General features: G+C 32.5%; 1 protein-coding gene across 4 annotated transcripts in view; it reads right to left on the bottom strand.

The window, feature by feature from the left end:
* Window positions 1-24,043, bottom strand: part of norpA (no receptor potential A) — a 133,434-nt gene that overhangs the window by 81,092 nt on the left and 28,299 nt on the right. For 2 of the 4 annotated variants that reach the window (XM_072527477.1, XM_072527476.1), the window contains exon 4: window positions 14,682-14,761. The exons of the other annotated variants lie outside the window; for them this stretch is intronic. In XM_072527477.1, the coding sequence (XP_072383578.1) occupies window positions 14,682-14,761 (80 nt within the window). The remainder of the gene's footprint in view (window positions 1-14,681; window positions 14,762-24,043) is intronic. 4 annotated transcript variants of the gene reach the window in all.

Raw genomic sequence — 24,043 nt, 5'->3', positions numbered from 1 at the left:
CAGCGCTATGTGACTTTACTCTTTTCATTCTAAGAATTTTTACCGCCGCGTCTTGATCCACATCCATCACGGCACTCAACATCCCTCTTCGCCTCGTGTCTCGGTCCAAATTTTTACGATGTCACAGGCCCCCTCGTTGCCAGCCGCTTCCTCTGTGGCCTTTTGGATCGCCTCCTCTGCTGTATTGGTTGGTATTTCCTGACCAAGATTCTTCTCTTCAAGACGTCCACTTTTGCCACCGCTCTCGACACACATGTATTATCAGAGAGGAGTTTTTTTACTTCCTCCGCCATTCCTCTTCCACTGTCTAGCTCCAGTGATGTTCCTTGACATCTACTCCGTCAACAAAGGCAAACAATGATAAGTATTGTTTTTTGTCCTTTGCTCTAGTCGAAATACACAAGATTAATTTTCCACAAAAGCTTCTCCATGGAGGTCACAAAACTGATTTTGAAAATTTCACAACTTTGAAAAAGTTGCACTGCGTTCTTTAAAAAATACTTAAAACTGCCGTTGCTACCGGATCGTTTATATAAACAAACGGAAAAGGAGCTTCAGGATTTTTCGCGTTAGAGTCTACCTCATCGTCGTCCTCTGGATCTGCATATTCTAGTTCAGAAGAAAAAAGAAAGCTGATAAATCGGAAAACTTTGCTTCCTCTAGCCAAAAGTACAGCCGCTGGCGAAAATTGAAAATCTGGGACGCCAATGACAAAGGTCGAAACAGCCGAATCAATGACAGAGAAAAATCCTGCCAAGAAGAAGAAAGTTGCAAAAACATTAACAAAGGTTAAGAAATAAGATAAAGACGAAAAAAATCAAAGGCACTTACGCCAAAGCTGCGGTACACGTTTACCGAAATTAGAAAAACTGATCTTCCTAAGAAGAAAAAGTAATTGGACAAATATCTTCAGAATATTGAAAATATAGAGCTATAGTTAAAAAAATTTTTAAGCTGTAAATGTAATTCGTATTATCAAATCTAGAAATATGCACAGCAATTGAGAGAAAGAAACATCTTGAGTGCCTAGAGAAACGACAAGGCCAACACCTCTCTAGAACCCTCACAAAGTCACACCTGTCATAGTTCTTAACTAGGTTTAGTCAAACAACAACAGATACCACCGCCTGCTAGCTTGCTATCCATCATATAAAACTTTATTGTTGACAAGAATCCGTTAACAACGGTTGTGAGGTATAGAATCAGTAGATCAGTAAGTAAATTCACACAAAGTCTCAGTTCGCATAAGAGAAGAAGAGAATATCGTGATAAATGTAAATATACTCATAACACTAATATCCACACAAACGTAAGACTAAGGACAATCAAAGTAAATGGAAAAGTAGAAAAACTATCGTTCCATTACCTACATAATATTTCCCAGTCGGTCGCAAGAAAATAATATTGGATATTTAACCTTTCCGTCTTCAGACACATCAATTAACTTTACTGCCAATCTACACAAATATTCATTTCCTGTTTTCGACGTGTACCGATGATATATTTCGCGCTATCAAAGCAATCAGATCTAGAAATGTCAATATGTCTATTACCGTGAAAATCAAGTTTTTCTGGAAAAAAAGTAACGCGTTCATTTAATAACTGAATACGTAGAGAAAACGGTATGTTGCAAGTAGTTTTAAGAAAAAACGTTGAATGTTCGTTAAAGATGATTTTAGATCACAAAAATTTATGAATGGTATAAAAAAATTTATTTTTTTTTGTGGTTTGAGTGGTTTCTTTTAATTCATTTATTACTTTAGACCAGCCACCAGCTTATCTGGGAAAAAATTCATTGATTTCACGTAAAAATCTTATAAAGATATTTGAAGGTTCTAAAATGTGTTTGAGGGGTAGCTGATGAAAAATCCGTGAAGCCGTAGGGCTGATTTTCTTTTGTTTGTATTTTAAACAATCTTAAAAAGTGAATAAGTCATTTTTTGCCTGTAAAACGTTTCTTAAGCAGTTTATAAAAAAAATGGTACGAATAAAGATTGTACATCTTAAAATGTTCTTCAATTTGCGAGTTTCTGAATTAAAATACATAAACAATTCACCCAGATAGCTACAAAAAACCCTTAATTTTGGCAATTAAAGTTAAAGTGTGTTAAATTTCAAATAGATCGACCGAATAGTTTATAAGTTATTCGATTTGTTTATCCCGAGTAGCGATAATTTAAACAGCTGTTCTTACCCAGACACTAACTCTAAAGGTATTTTATAAATCGCAATCGATTATATAAAGCTTCATTTATAGGGTTTATTAAAAAAAACTTTATTATTAAATTTGTTATTAAAAAACAGTTTGAAAAAGGGATAACTTTTTAGCTTCTAAACAATTATAATAACTTGTGACATTTTTTGTCACACCCTTGTGTGCAGGCTTAATGAAAAGCTGGTGAAAAAAACACAATTAAAAAAAAAAACAGAACTTTCTATGACCAATAGAAAACCAGATAGCAGTTTTTTTCTTAAAACCATATTTCCATTGTGTATTAAAATTAAGAGCTGAAACTTGAACAAATTGGAAAAGGAGATCTAGATTTTATGATCCAACTGATAGATGGTATACACTGTGAAGAAGTAAAAAGTTATAAACCGCTAAAATGATGATACTCGCAAAACACCGCCACTGAAAAGTGGAGGGGAGAACTGTCCGCTGCAATATCTCAGCTTGTTTCTGGTTATTGGTTATAGAAGGTTATGTTTTTTTTGGAAAGGGTGCTTTTCAGCAGTTTTTCATTGAGCTTACTTACAACCATGTGACATAAAAATATACCAAAGTTATTATAAATGTTGAGAAGCTAATAAGTCAGCGCTTTTCAAACTGTTTTTTAAAAACCTTATAAATGAAGCCTTAAAGAATCGATGGCGATTTATAAAATACCTCTAGAGCAGTGGTGCTCAAAGAGTCGATCGCCAAAGTTTTTGTTAAAAACCTTATAAATGAAGCCTTAACACTAGAAAGTCGGAAGGGCCAATTTGGCCCCTGTTGCGATTTGAAGTTATTGTAGTTCTTTTATTTGACACAATAATAAATTCATATTTTATGACTTTTAATATTTTGATACAAAGTCTTATTTAACGCAAACAAATATTGTTTACTAAATTTATTAAATGGATTTTCTAACAAACCTACCATATAAGTCTGAAGAGGCCAAACTGGCCCTGTATTGATTATTATCGTTTTCTCGGAAATTTGACGATTTCTTTTAACTTTCTGTCGGACAGATAAAATTATATTTATGTACGTTTATTCCTAGAAGGTATTTTGTTACATACTGTTTGTTCCCTGAAAGTATTTTGTTTATTGAGCGGTTTATTAGGTTCTGCTGACTCTCGTTTCTAGAATATTGAAACATTCGTTAAATTGTGAAAACTCAAGACGACTGTAAAGATGTCTCGTCGTGGACTATCAAAGCTTGAACTTCTTGAAGAAATACGAAAAATACAAGATGTTTCGGGAGGTGAATCTGAATTTGCAGAAAATAATGAGTCAGACGATGAACAATACGTACCACCACAAAATAATAATTCAAGTGACTCTGATGCTTCAGAGCAGTTAGAAAGTTTTATTGTACAAGACTCACCAATTTATGTAAACACTGCTTCTACAACTCAACAGCACGAGTCAGCTAATTTTATCGTGAATCCAAGTGCATCTAAGCCAAGTCACAAGAGAAAAAGAGGTCAACAAGGAAAAACTATTTCAATCGGAGACACCGAACAATCGAAAGACGGAACAACGTGGCAAGTTATTGATTCTGGATCAGTGCCTGGTAAGATTATGATTTTTAGTATCTTCATATTCATTGAATGTTTGCTCATTACAGGACGCCGCGCTCAGCACAACATTTATCGAGAGGAATCAGGTCCTATGTCGTATGCAAAAAGGAACGTGAGGAACAATTGTGTGGTAAGTGCTTGGCATCTAATAATCAACGACAGCATGTTACGTCATATAAAAGAATGCACTATTGCAGAAGCACATCGATGTTTGAAAAATGACACATGGACTATAACTTTGGAAGAACTGGAGGCTGCCCTTGCTATTATGTACGCAAAAGGAGTCTACGGCGCCAAAAATTTCCCAACCAACAGCTTGTGGTCAACAGTATGGGGTCCTTAGTTTTTTAGGCAAAGTATGCCACGAGACAGATTCAAGAATATTATAAAATATCTCAGATTTGACATAAAGCAAACGAGATCTGAATGATTGAAAACCGACAAATTTGCTCTAGCCTCTGCGGTTTGGAATGGATTTATAGAAAATAGTGGTGCATCTTACAAACCGGGAATAAACCTTACTGTGGACGAACAACTATTGCCTTTTAAAGCCAGGTGCCCGTTCACACAGTACATATCAAATAAGCCGGATAAGTTTGGCATAAAATTTTGGCTTTTGACATGCGTGGAATCAAAATATATTGTAAATGGTTACCCTTATACTGGCACTGATCATCTACGCAAGAAAGATACAAGTGTTGGTGAACATGTTGTTTTGCGGTTAATGGAACATCAACTGGGAAAGGGCAAAAATGTTACGACAGATAACTAATTTACATCGTTAAAATTGGCCAAGGCATTGCAAAAAAAATCAACAAGTCTTGTGGGTACTTTGAATCGCAACAGAAAGAAAGTTCCTCTAAGCGTAAAGAGTAAAAATGGAGAATTATATGTTACCCATATATTCCAGAACGACGAAAAGATAACACTTACTGCATACCAAGGAAAGAGTCACAAAAATGTGCTTTTGTTGAGCTCATTACATCAATCAGTGGATGTTGCTGTCGATGGAAAAAAACTTCCTCAAACAGTAAGTTTTTATAATAAAACAAAATCCGGGATTGATGTAGTGGACCAAAAGGCGCGTCTTTATACTACAAAAGCTGCTTCAAGACGATGGCCAATGTACGTGTTTTATAACATTCTTGACTTAGGAGCAATAAATGCATGGATTATTTATAAAGAAGTTACTGGAAGTAAAATCAGTCTTCGTAAGTTTATTCTTCAACTGTATGAAGAATTACGGGTTCCATACCTTGCCTCCCGAAATCTGGTACTATACCCAGCACCACCGGATTTACCAACCACCAGCACTGTTACTAGCCAAAAAAGAAAAAAATGTCAGTTAAAAATGTTTTGTAAAGGAAATCATACTTCCAATGAGTGCCACGGCTGTAACAAGGCAATGTGTGGCAAATGCCAAAAACTGCAAACTGTATGGTGTTCCAAATGTTTAAAATGAAACTAAAAAATTAAATCAAATTCTATCGTCAAGAGTTTATATAATTTCTTAAAACTGTTTATTTTTATTTTTTGTTTATTCCCAAATAAATAGTTAATTCTAAACTTGGTTTTTATTGATTTAGGAACTTGGGGCCAAAATGATCCCTTCGGGCTTTCTAGGTAGGTATGCTAAGCCCGACTTTCTAGTGTTAAAGAATCGATGGTGATTTATAAAATACCTCTAGAGCAGTGGTGCTCAAAGAATCGATCGCCATCGACAGGTCGATCGCCAAAGTTTTTGAAGTCGATCGCGATTCACGGAGAAAATACGGGGACTGTCCTGACCCACCACACATGCATGATCGAAATAATTATGATGCTATCTCTTCACCCGAAAGTTGCGATAATGCCGATTCGGCATATCAGCATTCACAGATAAATTATGTAAACTGGGAGTGTCGACATTGTATTGCTGTTAGACAAGTATTAACCATTCATTACTAGGTTATTACTAGTAAAACATTTTAGTAATATATTATTTAATATATATAAGTGCCGCGAAAAAGAAAAAACATACTGTTTACTATGGTGAAAGATAAGTGTGTTTTTTTGTTTGTCAGTCTTTGTCGACCTTGTAAACGCGTAAATTTAGAACAAAATTACAAAACTTCGCATAAAAAGTATGAAAATGATTTTCCGCAAAACAGTTTGTTTAGAAAATGGAGAGTGTAACACTTGAAAAGTAATTTGAAGACGAAACAATCAATGTTCACTAGGCCGATTAAACAGTCAGTAGCTGCAACAATTGCGTCGTTCAAAATTTCTTATATTATATTGGCACAACATAAAAAACCATTTGAAAGTGGAGAGAAAGTGAAGGAAGCATTCATTGAGGCTGCGAATATATTATTTGAGGACTTCAAAAATAAAACAGATATGTCTGGCATCAAAGAAGTCCAGTTATCACGTCCAACGGTTACTAGACGTATCTTAATTATAGGCAAATATTTGGAAAGCCAAGTTAAAAGTGATATTATGAAGTGTATGTACTTTTCTTAGCAATTTGAGGAGTCAACCGATATGACTGATACCGCCCATTTGGATATTTTTATTCGGATGGTATTTTCTGAGATGTTGGCTAAAGAACAATTGCTAACAATGCTGCCTCTGAAAGAAAAAACTGGCGGAGAAGATATACGAGCTACCGATTTACAAACTCGTGTGTATTACAACAGATGGTGCACCATCCATGACTGGCGTTAATAATGGATTTGTTGCATTATGTCGAGCTAACAATGACTTTCCATCGTTTTTTTCATTTCATTGCATCATTCACCAGCAAGTTTTGTGTTCCAAAATTTTAAATATGGACGACATCATGAAAATGACAACGAAAATTGTGAATTCAATCAGAGCGCGAAGCTTGCAACGACGTCTTTTTAAAGCGCAATTGGAAGCTAGCGACTCTGCAGAACACACTGATTTACTTCTGTATACAGATGGGAGGGGTTGAGTCGTGGAAAATTTTTAGATAGGTTCCAGGAGCTACTTCGCGAAATAATTTATTTTTTAGAAGAACGTGGGGACGACACTCATCAACTTCAAAACAAAAAATAGCTCAGTAATCTGGCTTTCCTAACAGATTCACCAAATCATTTGTACCTCTTTAATTTTGAACTACAAGGTAAAAATAACAATTATCGATATGATGAGCGCAATACATTCTTTTGTGAACAAATTGAAATTATTGATTAAGCAAATTAGCAGAAAGGCTTTAATATGACACAAAATGCAAAATTACAACAAGAGTAATGTCAACTCGGAAAGATACATCTCGTGCTCGATGAATTTATTTAATTGAAACTTTCATCTTTGTATAGTTAGAGCTCTAAATATTATCTACTTTTTTATTTAAACTCATAAATAATGATATTAATTGCCTTAATTTACTTCAGCTCCTAAATTTTTGTAATACTTCTTGAATTTTAAGAGAAATACCATTGTCTTAGATAAGTTTCATCATGCCAATTACGGTAAACACACTTCCGTAACAAGATTGCAAATCTTGTTATGGAAGAGTAACTTCTTAATGCATTTTGCAATCATTACGATTTGACTGGATTAAAGCAGAGTCCATTTGAGGGCCCTTTGGCTGAGTATTTACGTCAATGGTAACTATGTCATTTGATTTATTTTAAGTTACCTATCTTCTCATATTTGTTATTATATTTATATATATATATATATATATATATATATATATATATATATATATATATATATATATATATATTGTTATGTTTCTTCTTTCCCAACCAAAGAAAAATAAATAAAAAAAAATCCATCGAAATAAAAGTTCAAGATATCAATATAGACAAATTGTATATAGTAATTTAAGATAAGATTTAGTGTAGATAAGAATAGAAATTTGTTTGGCAAACGACCTGTTTCCGTTGCAAACAAAATTATCAAAAAAAACCTTTGTTTAGAATTAGAAGACATTTTACCTGTAAGTTAATCTCTTCATTGTTTGTAGAGTCGAGTATTAAATGACCATATTCTAATCTATTGAAATATGTATAAATGATGTATTGAAAAAAAAACCAATTTTAAAGTAAGCTATTTAGTTTTCTCTGAAACCGAAATTAGGCTTTTCCAATATCATAGTAAACACAATTTAAGCTTTTTGATTGGACGGTCGTTTTTAAATGGGAATTTGGGAGTCGATGATGAGACAGGAGAAGTCAGTCATATTTTGGTCATCGAAAGGAAACAGTCGTCTGTCTCAAGATAGGGTGTGGTTCGTGAGTTTGGATACCGGCGTAACGAAAAGAAGTGAACAGTTTGAAGAAGGAGATAACAAGTATATTAAAAGAGGTCCTTGTATCTACCGTGGGCATTTTATAAAGTATATGTGAAAGTATTCTTACGGCATCAAGTTGACAAAAGGAGGTCCTGGTGTCATAAATAAGTAGCGGAATTTGGAGAAGTGAATCAGGTGTTTTTTGTGTAGTCTGCAGGAGGTTTGCAGAGACGTAAAGAAGGAGCCGAGGTGCCAAATAGGGGAGATCACATCTTTGAGGAGACTGGACTTTTCTGGGTATGTTCCAACATACAACTCAAGAAGAAAATAAACTGTAAGTGTTTGTACAATTGAATTTTATATCTGAGAAGGATCGTTTCGACATCATGGTCATTAGCATTTAAATTTAAGAACTGAGGGTTTTTTTAGGCTAATCAAAAGTTTAAAGTTTTGCGGTTTCTTTTTTTTTTCAAGTAAAGAAAATTTTAAGTAAAATTGGTTTTTCACGTAATATAAATGTATGTAGCTTTATAATCTTATTATCATAATAATTTGATTTATTTTCTTGTATGCTGATTGATAAGATAACGACAGAATTTAATAATTGTTTTATTCGTTCATATAAAATAAAGAAACGTAAATCTTTGTAATATAATATATTTGTATTATTATCCTTTCTTCTCTATCCCGATAAAAGACAACTAGAAAATCTTTTGAATCCATCGAACACAGGTAATATAAGGATTATTTTACTTTTGATAACAGATAAGTTATAATTTTTTTATTGGCTCAATAAACTAAGTTTGAACTCAAAATAAACAATCATAACAATATATATATATATATATATATATATATATATATATATATATATATATATATATATATATATATATATATATATATATATATATATATATATATATATATATATATATATATATATATATATATATATATATATATATATATATATATATATATATATATATATATATATATATATATATATATATATATATATATATATATATATATATATATATATATATATACAGATTGAACGAATTTAAAACGGAACATACGAAATCAATGTATTTCGGCTCAACTCCGCTCTAGGTGGTTGGCCAACAAAAGGTTGTCAAATAATTATATTATAAAAATCCAATACTTCAGCGGGCTACTGGATTCGGAACTCATTCAAGAACAAGTCAAAACTCCACCCAAATAGGTTGCCTAGAATCACTGAAAAACTAGACTTAAAAAGCAGTTATTATGCTGTCAATCCACTTATCGCTTCCTTATAGTCCAAGAGATAGGGCCGAATTTATAATGTTAACTATTAAATATTTTTGGTATAACAAATAGTAATTTTACTTATTTTTTATTACAATAAAAAGGTTTTTAAATTTACATTGCATAAATAATGATTGTTCAGATATAAGAAAAATTTGATTTATTATTACATTAATAATCAAATACAAAATATATTATTTCTATTTATCAATAGGTAAAATTCAAATTGTAGAATTCCTTTAACATTTTATAAATAATTATTAATAAAAATCAATTTAATAGTGGAATTATCAATTTTTTAAGTTTTGAAATTTACTTTGTAGATATTTTCAATATTTTTTTGACGTGACAACGTCTTAAATTAGGTTGTGGCTCGGAGTCATTCATGAAAAAGTGTAACGCCCGCTCACGTCTGTTACAGTGAGTCACCGAACGAGAGAGAGAGGCCCGCCGGACCGGCGAATGCCTTGCGTCTCTCTCCCACTCAAACATGATCGGTCCGCTGCGCGCGCAGCACTAGAGAATTAGGCGCGTTGAATCGGTGCGTGCTTCCGTGCTTGTGTCTCTGTCTTTCTCGAGCGTTCTTGGCGTTCAAGACACATTACAGCAGAAACACTTCCTTTCATTTCATATTTCTCCTATCATCGTCCTATCCTCAACAAAATCACTCAAATAGAAATTAGTTAAGTTTAAGTTTACATGTACAATGTTTTAGTAAACAAAATATATTTCTATAGTTAAAATTTGTGCAATTCTTATTTTCATTCAATTCCTTGTTCCTATTGTGCAATTTAATAATATTCATATCAATAAATATTCTACCGAGAAAAAGACGTTGTCACGTAAAATCTTCGCCCGTAAAACCGACTTTACAGGCAACCGATTTTTTTTAACTTTCAAGTTGATTGAATTTTTTTCATTAGTTAATTATAATTTTACAAATTCTGTTTGGACATTAATTTTGCATCATTATTATTTTAAAATATTAAAATAATAATGATGCGCGTTCATTTAGATCAGTAATTCTAGACGCATGCGCTAAATGTAATAAGTATCAAGATGCTTTTATTCAACTTCGATTTGACTGACTTCGATTGTAATGAAGTTTTTGAAACCCTAGTCACTTATATGGAACAGGACTGACGAGAACAATTCCAAAAAGAAAAGTAAACGATGTCAGATTTTTACTATTTAACCGGCAGTATAAGTTGCATGATGTGAACGAGCCTTAAAAAAAAACTAAAAAATTTCGATGCTTCAAGCTTACCACCATGTCAAGATGAATTACACCAACATCTACTGCGAGCTCATTATATTTCAAATATTTGGACAAATGCTCATAAAAAAGTACCAACAGAATTGATTGTTGAAGAACATGGTTGGGAGTTTGAAGATGAAACATATAAATTCAAATGGTTTAGTGGACCTCAGATGCCAGAATCAGTTCGAGAAGTAGTGATTGAAAATGAAGCAGATAATGAATGTGATATTATTGAAAGTAAAAGTGACGAAGATTATGAATGTGATAACATCAATGAGAGTGAGAAAAATGACTTTCTAAATTTTTTTTTTCTTATCGGAAAAATCGTTTGAAAATTTTTGGAAAAAAATCATGGTATAACTTACAGAAAATTGAAAGGATTCTACAAATTAGATTTTACCTCAAAAAATTACGAAAATTTTCATTTACGGAAATTTTTTTGGAAAATTTTGAGGAAAACTCTACTTGACGCTTCTCAGAATAGTAACAGCAGTGAGCATACAAATTTTCAAATCAATCGGTATAAAAATATCATAATAAAATCAGTTTGAAAATTGTTACCGAGACCTAAAATGCGCAGGCAAGTGGTACATTTGACCCCGTTTTGTGGCTCTCTGTACCAACCCAGCTGTCCGCCCTTTTGGATTTAGAGTTTTTAGGTTCTAAATAATAAGCCATGAAAATGGCGGACATATTACTTATCGTTAATTTTTCCCCAAAAAATTGCAACTTCACCCCTGTCCGCCACCCCTTATGTATCCACTCTCGCGTCCGCCCTTTGGGATTTCGTCTAGTTATACCAAGATCTTACTCTGGGCAAATTTTCAGCCATATTATCGATCGTTAATTTTTCCGAAAAAAATTTCAACTTCATCCCTGTATAGCCACCCCCTGTACCACGAGGGACGTCCGCCTGTAAGGCAAAGTCTTAACCCAGATACAATGAATATATTCCAATAGAGAAATGTCATATTACTGATCAGTTCAAAATTTCGGCTCTATCTCTCCGACTATTAGGCAAACTCCTCTTTCCTTTAAAGGAGACAGATAGTTGAACGATATTTTATACAATGTCTATCACCGGGTATGTATTTATTTTTGTCCAAGTTTTATATTGGTCCACTATTTCAAATGCAGTTCAAACAGACATATATTAAATTGTATGTTCCGTTTTAAATTGGTTCAATCTGTATATATATATATATATATATATATATATATATATATATATATATATATATATATATATATATATATATATATATAATAGATGAAGTAGCCAACTTCTTTGTCTTTTTTCTCCACCTTTTGACCGAAAAACCCACCACTCTTCGAGTGACCCTCTATATATATATATATATATATATATATATATATATATATATATATATATATATATATATATATATGAGGGTCACTCGCAGAGTGATGGGATTTTCGGTCAAAAGGTGGAGAAAAAAGACAAAGAAGTTGGCAACTTCATCTATTTATTTGAAGACGTTTCGCTCTCTAATAAGAAAGCATCATCAGTTCATCTAAAAAGCACAATATGAAAAACCAAACATCCATTGAAAAGTCAATATAAATGTGTTACCTTAAAAAGACATGTAGCAGTCAATGGTGTAAAATGTAAAGAAGCTTAAGATACTAGACATTAATACTTAGATTGTATAAATAATCAATTGAAACTAAATACAGTTTACAATTTGATTCAAACATAGCACAGCAAAACACCATGTGGTTATAGTACATGTAATTTAAAAAAGTATGTAAAAATAGGAATTTGCCGAGAACTAACAAGATCATAAGATCACACTTCCAACAGTATGATATTAATTTATTTTATTTTTACTTTAGGTAACATTGAAAAAAAAAAGATTAAGAGTTTATTATAGTAATATTATAAAATGTGTAATGAAGTTACCACAAAAGACCTTGAAATCAAAACATGACACACAACAAGGCGAGTTACCAACCGCTAATGCAATAAGGCGGTAAGTTTGAAAAAGTAGGTGAAAAACTTGTCTGTACGAACCATTAAATAAAAGAAAAAGATGTTTAAGAACACCATCTTCCCTTCAGGGAATGGCTCGGAGAAAAAGAACAAACAAGTGAGGTCAATCACTACATATCATATAAGTGTCTAAGTTATAACTGGCTAGCCAGTCACAGGTGCAGATTTAATTCAACTTCCAACAGTCCAAGGTTCATAATAATGTGGAACTGAGAAATTAATGAGAATTCTATGAATCAAATTAATTTAAAAATTTTATTAAACTATTTCATCAAAAATTATTTTATGTACCTACATATAAACTTGATACAATAAAATATTAGTTGAATATCAATCTTTATTAAGTGAAGGAAATTAAGAAAATGTTAGTTCAGATCTTTCATACGCAATACGATAATAAATCCTTTTTAATGTGGTTCGAAAGATAGGTCACGTGAAAGTGTATTCCCTCAGTAGTTCCGAGCTAAACAATCGTTTACGCTTAATATCCAGTAAAATAAAAGATAAGGAGTTAATATCACTTCTTGCACATGTAAGAAGTATGAACTCCCTGTGTCAAAATCAAATCCTTAGCGTTGGAAACGAACCGTTCGCGTTCGTAAAAAACAAGTTGCCGGTGGTAAAAAACGCCAAACCAAGAATACAGTTTTGCAATCGAAGCAACTGGGAGCTCCATGTAAAGAAACCTGTAGCTTTAGGTGCACAAAAACTCTATCTGCAGATCAAAGGCGTTTCATACATTCTGAATTTTCGTAGCAGCAATAGTAGAATGCGTACCTGTGAGATGAGAGGAGCACGATCTGGCATGAGGGAGTTTACCAGTTCCCAACTGTAGAATCGCATTATTCTAGAGAGCGTTCTCAGGAAAAATATCTTGGGATGTGAACTAAACATTACCAGAATGTACGAGATATACAGATCTGTCAATGGAAAGCAATACACCCGAAGAAAACATTGCTAAACCTTGGCTGTATTCCGAAATATTTCACATAAATTTAATCTTTCATTTAAACTTCCATACAATAACACGTGTGATGAATGTGACAGATTAAATTTGGCCAAAATTCAGATGGTAGAATGAAAAGAAAACATTGAACAAGATTATCAACAACATCTTCTGGAGGCTAGTAACAGATATGAATTAAAAAGACTTGATAAGAAAAGAGCAGCAACAAGTGAAGGAACAATAAAATTATTGACTTTTGATTTACAGAAATGTCTGCCAACGCCTGTTCTAACTTACCAGCAGAGTTTTTATAAGCTCAAGTTATGGACATACAATGATACGATTTCAGACACTTCAGGTAATGCTACTTCTTGCATGATGTGGGATGAAAGAAAGTCTCGGCCTAGTGCAAACGAAATGGCTTCAGGATTTTTGAAGTGGACTAAGTCCGACAATTGTCCATCACAGAACAGAAATATGGTTAAGGTAATGCTTTACTTTTGGATAATTCATAAGAATTCACAGATAAAAACTATAAATCACAAGTTTTTATTACGTGGGCATGTGGACAGTGATGATTTTCTTATTGAAATAGAACGAAAAAAACACCCTTTTTAAAAATCATGACTCTCTGGTACTGGCAGCAGCTAACACGACTTTGCTGTCGTTCTAAACCATTTAATGTAATTAATATGGAACTAAATGACTTCAAAGATTTTAAAACTCTTTGCACCAAGAACTGCTCACCTTTTATTATAAGGAAAACAACTCAGCAGAATACAGACTTTGGTATGTCAGATGTTATCGTACGCAGCGATTGCACATTACTTGCACATTATAAAACTACGAAACTGGAAATATACAATATATTATAATAATTAAACTTGGTTATACAGCACAGTAATTATAAGAGTTATGAAAATAGTTATAAACAATTATTGTCGTGCTTCCCTTAAAGGAACACGACCATAAAGCAAAAAATGTGACTTAATTAGCGCTAAAAAATTTGGCGGCAATGACCTTGAACGTTGTTTTAAATAATAAATGGTATATTATATACATTAAAAGGGTCGGGACATAAATTTCGCTAAATGTATCGGCATGCATGCAAGATATTTATCCATTGACTTACTGTTTTTTCAAACATGTCATGGGACAAAAATTATTTGCTTTCCCGTTGTGGGTGATTTTTCTTAGTCCATCCAACCATACCTTTAAAATTAAGGCTTATAAAAAGGACGTTTTTATATCGTCTTTGAAAAAGCGTTACTTTTTTTAAACTGGTATATTTAAATTTAAATTTTTTTATTTAGGAAAAAGTGGTTCGAAGAACACTTATTTACATATCAATAACTTTTTTAATGGGTTTTTGTCACTAGTAAACAAATCAATATATTACGTACTATAATGTGTGTAATGTTCTTACATGGATGAAATCAAGGTTGTTTAGGTCATCTATACTTAAGCGTATTGGAAATTTTAAAGTAAATGGACAATAATGGCCTATATTTTTCTTCCGTTGTTGCACATGAATAGTCCAGGCGGGATCTGTCGAAAAGCAGACAATAATGGACGTTTTTTTGCACTACCTCCCATGCATTTCGAGCGACTTTTTATGCAAAAACGATTTGTTTGACTTTTTTATGCTCGTTGATACTAGTCGCTTCGCGCAAAAAATTTTATATAAAAAGTACTTGACAAGGCGAGGGTATTTGTCTAAGAACGAGCTCTAGATCACTTATGGTTAGGCGGCAAATAAATTAGGCAATGCGAAAAGCTCGGGTCTGTTCGGAAAAATATTCCCATAAGATTTTTTGCATAATCACTTTCATGAGATATCTCAACAATAATTAACAATAAATTTTTTCGACTCGAATAATTTTTTTTAGGTTTTCTGGATCATTATTCTATAAACAAAAGAGGTCTGTTGTAAGTTTTCTCTAAAAAATAATAAGTATAGTTATAAATAATTTAAAACTGAAAAAAAAAACACAAAATGACGATTTTCAAGGCTCAAAAACACAAGTAAAAATATTATTTTTGAATTTACCAAGGACTTAAAATCAAGTTCACACTATGTTCTATCAGTTCCCGATGAAAAATCTGGTTTTATTTAATTTTAAAACATTGTTGTTTACAGAAAAATTGCAAGAGACCTATTTTGTTCAGAATGATACAGAAAATTTAAAAAAAATTGTCCGGACCGTAAAAAATTATTGCTAAAATTTGTTAAAAAAAAAAGAGGCGAACTCTTGATCTGTATTTTGGTATTTTGGAGCTTTCCACCTTGTCTACATGCCAACTTGAAGCTTCGCTATCTCGGCAACTATAGTGTATTTTTATGTATGAGAGAGTAATGAAACAATAAATTATGTATGCAAATCCCTAAACTGTTGATACGGGTGACTCAATGAAAAACAGATATTTGTCAACAAGTTTACAGAAGTATATAGGAAAACAATTTTAAATTGAGTATGACCACCAGGTATAAAGGTTGGAGCAGAATAGAATACAATAGTTGTGAGGGTTACTAATCCCTAAATAAGGTTGCCAGTGTCGGAGTGATGGAGGTTAACAGGTACTAATGAATTTGCAAGAAATGTATGATGTTTATTTTATTGGATATATATAACCAATAAAAGTTTAATAAGTACCTACCTATTTGCAAAATAAAGTTTAATTCTTTATATAAAATAAAACGTTTTATTTTATCTGAAATGAGTGCATTCCACGAAGTAAGGGTTTCAACAATCAAACATTTAATTCTTTAATTCCAGGAATCTACGACAGTAATTGACTAGATAATTACCTTCTAAACTTATTCCACAGAAAATGTGATAGTGGGTTTTTCCATTTTGTAGGAAGGTCCAAGTGGCGTATTCAAAATTCTTAACAGTTCACTAAAAGTAGGTACTTCAGTTGCAAGGTGCAGTTTATTGTGTATACTAGTGTTATGGAAAATTTGGAAGTGCCGTGTAAACGCCGAAAAATTGGTCCTCTTAACAGTTAATGAAAAAACATTAATATTTAATTGTTTTAAATCATTTACAGACAAACGTTTATGTGAAAGTGTTGATGAGACCGTTGAGTTAGTTAGCAGTACACTTGGTGTTGGGAAATCTACGATTTACAGAGTTATTAAAGAAGAGAAATGTGGTAGTTTTCAAATGCCACGTAATGCTCCAGGGAAACCAAAATTTCAAATAGAATATCATTTTAAAGAAGGACTTCGACGGAAAGTGCATGAATTCTTCTTTAGACAAGAATTTCCAACATTGGATAAAGTTCTTGTCTCAGTTCGAGATGATAAAGATTACCCAGAAATGAGTCGAAGTACGTTATGGAAACTTTTAAAAGAAATAGGCTTCCGCTGGAAAAAGAATCCCAGAAAGTCTATTTTATTAGAAAGAAGCGATATTGTCATATGGAGAAGACATTTTCTAAGAACCATAAAGGAAATGAGAAACCAAAAAAGAAAAATATTTTATCTTGATGAAACATGGATCAACGAGGGTCATACACCAAATAAATTTTGGCAGGATGAAACTGTTACAAGTCAAAGGCACGCTTTTGTAAATAACTTATCTACTGGTTTAAACCCACCATCAGGAAAGGGACGCAGGCTGATAATAGTACACATTGGCAGTTCAGACGGTTTTGTTGAAGGTTGTTTATTAACTTTTGAATCAACTCGTACCGGTGACTACCATGAAGACATGAACGCTGATGTCTTTCAAGAATGGTTCGAACAAATGATAGATCTTCTTCCTAAGAACTGTGTAATAGTAATGGATAATGCAAGTTATCACTCCAGACTTATAGAAGGACTGCCCACAACCAAGTGGTTAAAAAAAGACTTGCAGAATTGGCTGAGTTCAAAAAATATTACGTACCATCCCGGATCTATAAGAAAGGAACTTTATTCGTTGTGTGCCCTTCATAAAGAAAAATTTAAAAAATACGAAATTGATGAAATTGCCAAAAATCGTGGAATGACAGTACTTAGATCCCCACCATATCATTGTGAATTAAACCCGATTGAACTGGTATGGGCTCAGATAAAGAGTGAAGTTTCAAGAAAAAATACCACTTTTAAAATTCATGATGTTAAACAGTTGTTTTTGGAGGCCGTAAATAATGTAAAACCTGAAAACTGGGAAAAGGCAGTAAATCACACTATTAAAGAAGAGGAAAAAATGTGGAAGCTGGACAATATTACTGATAAAATGATCGAGCCAGTTATTATAAATCTTGGTTCTGAAAGTTCATCTTCTGAATCTGATTTGGATTTGTAACAAGTAGCTGTAAGTTTTATATTAATATTTTTATTCATCTATTTAACATACCTTAGACGGTTTTAAAAACTCTTTTTCTCTTTTGTAATTTTTAAAAATTAAAAAAAATGTGAATTTTTTAAAACCCTTTTTAATGTAGGCCAGTCAGTTCTAATATAGTGTGTGATAAAAGAGGTCACTTTTGTTTACATACACATAACACTTTATAACACTGAAATAATTCATTTATTTTTTACAATTATTCAAAGTAATTTTTCAATTAATCTTGAGCACGCCCATGGAGTGGTCGGAGCTACCAGTTAAAATTATGCTAATTACTCTCTCGTTCATAAAAATAAACTATAATAATGCGAATGCATGTTTGTTTTTAACCCTACGTTAGCCGCGTGTGTATTACTGACTTGGTTAGGCACGTGGGCTACAATGGTAGCCCAATTTATTTATGAATTTTAATTGGTTAATTTACTTCAACTTAAATCAAAAATTTTAAAAATTAATAGTTTTATATTGGAATTAGACGATAATATGGAAATATTATAAAATGAACACTAAAAACCTAAAAAATTTCAATAATTTATTCTAATTCATTTATGCGTATAATTTTGCACCAAGGTACACAAATTGCAAAAAAAACTTGTTTTCTGTATTAGAAAAAATATATATATAAGAGCATTAAATGCAACATGCATCAGATAGTAATCTTAGGATAGAACTAAAACACAAAGATTCATTTTACGTTAAAAATAATTTTTAATGGAAAAGAACCTAAATTTGCCGAATGCACTACTACACAGATCTCCTTCAAATGTTCTTTGCAGGCGTATCTTTTATACTTTTCACATTGTTTTCGAGATAATCTATCGCGTTTTCGATTACAAAATATACATCGTCTTACTGTATTTTGACTTGTCTGAGGGGGCGGCGGTATTGCCACATCTTCAATTCCTAACAGAACACGGGAGCGCCGACGAAGTTCCGAAGGAACTTGGGGAATCTTAGATCTAAATTCAATTAGGGACATAATTAATTCCCATGCCAGTTTTTCTATCAAATCTGACCTTGCAATCTTTTTGTTGAAATTGTTATATTTATAAATGTATAAAGAATTTATTGCTGTTTATTCAAGAGGTCATAAAAAATTACCATTGGATATCGACGAGTGTTTCTCGACACATTATATTTTTCACACAATTCGTCTAATGGGTCAACAGCAAATTTTTTCCGAATATACATTGAATTATTTCAGGTATTTTAGCATCTCCTGTTTCATTATCGATTACATCGTCATGGTGCATGCTTGAAATTTAGATCACAGATTTGTTATTTTTTGGCAATATGATACCATACTCCTTGAAAATTTTAAAACCACAATTACTACTTTCTGTTTTGTGCAATGTTATTTATCCTTTTTTCTGTAAAAAAAAACAAATTTTATGGTAATCGAGAAATCGCCTAAAAAATGCTTACGAGATTAGGCGCACGGGCTACAATCGTAGCCCAGACATAAAAATTTACTAACATCTTTGAAAGGCACGTGCGTATCCAATAAACTCTCAGCAAGTATTGATTATCGATGCCTAAGGCTATGGCTCCACGAGCGACAGATTGTCGCTAGCAGTAGCAGTAAAATGTAGCTTGATAAATGAAAACAACAGCAGTGATACTGAGTGGCTCCCATCGAGCAAAAAGACAAAAGAGGGAATCTAATCGTTATGAAAAGGAGACCAAAAAAGTGGCCTCTGATGGCAGACATATCCGGAAATGCGAATGCGCCAAATTTAAATTTTCCGACACTTATTAACAGTAGCTATAAAATAGTTTTCAGAATGTGTCTTAGACGAGAAAATTTTACTTAAATATTAACGATAACAGTCTAAAATGTGAAACAATTGTTAAAAAACTTCAATATAAATAAGATTTCATGTGACAGTTGGGACAAATAATAACATAACCCAACTAAATTTGATTTCTTAAACAAGGAAAGACTCCCTTTCCTTGTTTAATTTTGCCTCTCAAGATGACACTTCCTGTCTAACAATATTTTTGCCCCCACTACCTTTACATTCACTCTTTTGTCTTTTTGCTCGATGGTGGCTCCACGCGCTGTAGATTGTCGCTTCGTTTCGAGACCGAGACGCGTCGTCAAGGTCGTGTCGCGTTCGAATAGATCCGGACCTATTTTTTAGTAGTAATTTGCAGCGCGTTTGTGGCTCCACTAGCAGTAATTTGTCGCTTGTAGCGGTAATTGCCATTTAATCGGTTATTTTTGTTCTTGTTTTTTTTTTATTTCTCTGTGTTTGTTAAGTTGTTTCTTTGTTTTTATAAATTACTTAAAGAGTTCTAAGAAAGAAATAAATCCAATATTTTTTCTTTATCGGTATTCTAGACAACAAAAATCAATAGATGGTTTTTTTCAATCCCAATTAAGCGTATCAAACTGTACTTTATAATAGATGCCATTATTAAACAAGAAAAAGTTGAATAGAGAGAATAAACAGTTTTTATTGATTTCCCGAAAATCTATTTTTTTGATTTCCTTCTTCGAACTGGTGATTAATTTCTATATAAGTCAATTGGTTGTCTAATCATATCATATAAATAAAATTTTAATAATTATTGTTTATAGTAAAATTTTATTATCCATCAGTACTAATGTTTCGTTTTCGATAGCTTGGCGTGATTCATAATAATATAACGATAATTATTGTAACAAAAAAGCAAGTTAGATATTGGAAAAGGAAGATTCATTACATCAACCCAATATGATAAATTAATATAATTGACATATTAAATAGTTAAATATTTTATTTTTTTTTTATTTTTAGGTAGATACATGTATAGGATTATAAAATATGTAATTTGAAATCTTATTTTAAGGTAATTGCTAATTTTTCTTCTGGGCTTAGGCTATCACGCATTGATGTATCCTGTTTTCGTATATCTTGTATTTCACATAATAAAAAATTAAAAGAAGACACTAACATCCTGTGATATTCAAAAAACTTGTCAGGATATTCTTTTAATTTTTGTGTAAAAGAAAAAATTTTCCCTATGTCTGTCTAGGCACTAGAACAGGGTGAATCCACCATTTCCTTTTTTTTTCACCCTACGTAGACGGCGCAATGCCAATATTAAAGCGACTTTTTGTTGAAACGATAGATTATCCATACTATATTATTGTATTATCGGTCTGAATTTATTTTACTTATTTATTTATTTATTTATTTTATCTGCTATATACACGGACACTATATAAACGGACAAGATGCCACTGATTGTAGCTGCCGCCGTAATTTTACTGCTACTGCTAGCGACACTCTGTCGCTCGTGGAGCCATAGCCTAACAAGCAGCTATACAGAGCAGCGACAATGAAACCAAATATTAGCGCCAGCAGCAACAATTTAAAATACGTTGGGCTACGTACAAGGTTAGTAGATGTTAAATAGGTTGTCTCCTAACTATGTGGGCGAAGCGAGGGGAAGGCAGAATGCTTACGTCACTCATACGACAAAGTCAAATTTGACAGTTGTCTGTTGTCTGTGTCTGCACGTCTGAGTTTAAGTTCACGTTTGTTGTTGTCTCTATAGTATCATTAGTTCGTTTATTTGTTTAGTTATTGTTTAGTTTTTATTTTTAAGTATAGGTATAAGGACAATGTTATTTATAGAGACTTATTATTTAGTTATTTGTGTACATAAACACTTGTGAAGTGTGTTTTCGTAGCCGTGGTATCAAGGTTTGTCTAACAATTATATGTAGTTTTGTACGTTATAACAATGATATATTTTTTAGCTGAGATAAGTATATATAGCTTGAAGATTTGTGCTTGAAGGACTAATCATTTTTTGTATTTTAATCTAATAATAAATTATTTATATTACCTATTTGTTTTTTTTTTGCCTACCACTAGATATGATAAGAATGTTAAGAATGCTGCAAATTCCAGGAAAAACATAATAAGTAAGTTCCTACATATTTAGTATTTTTGCTTTTGAACTTTTTCTACTGTTTTTTTGGGTTTTTGTGCGAAATAAACTGTTATCTCCATTTAAAACACACAATATTATCAGTATAATCAATTCTATTTTTTGTCATCAGACTATTAATTTTAGAAAAAAAATTGATATAATTACTAATATAAGAACCACTTAACATCCCTATACCCAAGAAAATCCCAAAATATATTGCAAAACCTTAGTTTTTGAACCTTTTATTAGCATTGAAGCTTATGGCAATTTTAAAAGTGTCGTATGGGTGACGTATTCCCGCCTTTAAAAAGCGAGCATTTGATTGGTCTATAGTTACGAGACAACCTACTTAACATCTACTAACCTTGGGCTACGTATGTAGCCCCCCACCCCACGCGCCTAACGTAGGGTTAAGAAATGTGTAAAGATGTAATTTAAAATTAATTCAACTACATTTAAATTGTACAATTTTTTTAGATTCATTGTGTACAGCCAACTACAGGAATTCAGTTTCCTTGTGCATTTTCCAATACTTCTAACAAAATTTTTACTTAGAACAAGTTACCGTATCACTAAAATTCATAAAAAATATGTTTTTATGTGTATAATGCACGCACGTTAGAACCTATTGTCTTAGTTTCCTTTTTCGTGTCAATTTTTTGCAACTAACTGTTGAATTTGCCTCCAATTCACATTATTTCACAATATTTCTATCATAAACTCGATATTTATTAAAGGTGTTTTTCTAAGATAAATTTTTGATATTTCCTTAATATAGGGATACGATGTAACTAAGCTTATTAATTTACCCAGGGAATCGGATATTAAACGGAGATTGGATCCTCAATTTCTTGGCAGGCTTGGATTACTTCAATAATTTCTATTTCTATGCCTCTAAAAATACTCAAAGTTAATGAAAGCTTTATACAGGGCGTTTCATTGGTAAATTAATATGTAGACGCAGATAACAGCCTCTGGTAAATGCTGGGCGGATTGAGTCACTGCCAGTGCAGGCCCCAAACTCGGATAAAGGGGTAGGGTTGGGCAATAGGCATGTAACCTATTCCTGTAAAAAGTGTTCTAGTCCTGGAAAATACTATTGTATAATCTGCACACCGTAGGTTATTGAGCTTGACTCCATTTATTAAGATGCCTTCATCAATATCTTTTAGAGCCTCTTCAAAAAGTACAGATTGAATATCAGTGGTGAAATTATGCAACCCTGTTTCAGATCTCCCCTTAAGATTTTGACATGATCTGTATATTCTCCATATATTCGGAGCACCGCTGATTGATTCCAATTATGGTTAGCTATTATTTTTAGGTTTATTCCGTCAATTCCTGTTCTTCAGCACTTCCATCATTTGTTTATGCCTGACTCTATAGAAAGACTTCTTGTATCAATGAGGCATGCAAAAACATCACGGCTGACATCTCTACATTTCTGAAACAATACCTGCACGTTAAATAAAGCTTTCTTCGTACCAACGGCGTTCACAAATCCAAACTGATTGTGCGCAATTTGTTTCTCTCATTTCCGGTAAATTATTTTGTGGATGACTTTGGATGAATGATACGAACTCCGATTTCAGCCACTAGAATCTACGACAAAAGGACGCGGAAAACAGGACGCGGAAAAAAGGACCCGCGAAAAAAGGACGCGTGGAAAAAAGGACGCATATTATTAATGAATTACTATAAATAGTTTATTTTAATTGACATTAGCCATTACCCCCTTTTTATCCCCATATGTTATTACAGAAAATGATTCTACCTAACCTAAAATCGGTTACGGTAAGAGTAAAAAGTGAAAAATAATTAAATGAAAAAAACTTGCCCTCACATTTTATCGAGGCTTAGGACTAAAATATCTTAAGTAAAATAATAAATACTAATATAATGTTGATTCAAGATTTCTGGTATTGAAACAGGTTAGATTCCATATTATCAGAATTATGTATGGGATTAGAAAAACCCAAGTACCAGCCCAGTAAGGGGTCTAATGAGGGTTTAACGCGAACCGGAAGGTTGGTAAATTCCGCAGGTAATGTTAAGAATGTAAATAGAAACGATCAGTAAGAAAATAAAACTTATTAATAAACTATTTATAGTATTTCATTAATAATATGCGTCCTTTTTTCCACGCGACCTTTTTTCCACGCGTCCTTTTTTCCGCGTCCTTTTTTATGCGTCCTTTTTTCCGCGTCCTTTTGTCGGTATACCCAGCCAC

This window comes from Diabrotica undecimpunctata, chromosome 3 (genome assembly GCF_040954645.1).
Source record: "Diabrotica undecimpunctata isolate CICGRU chromosome 3, icDiaUnde3, whole genome shotgun sequence".
Lineage (NCBI taxonomy): Eukaryota > Metazoa > Arthropoda > Insecta > Coleoptera > Chrysomelidae > Diabrotica > Diabrotica undecimpunctata.
The sequence above is the reverse complement of the archived record's forward strand: the minus strand, read 5'-3'. Positions and strand labels throughout refer to the sequence as shown.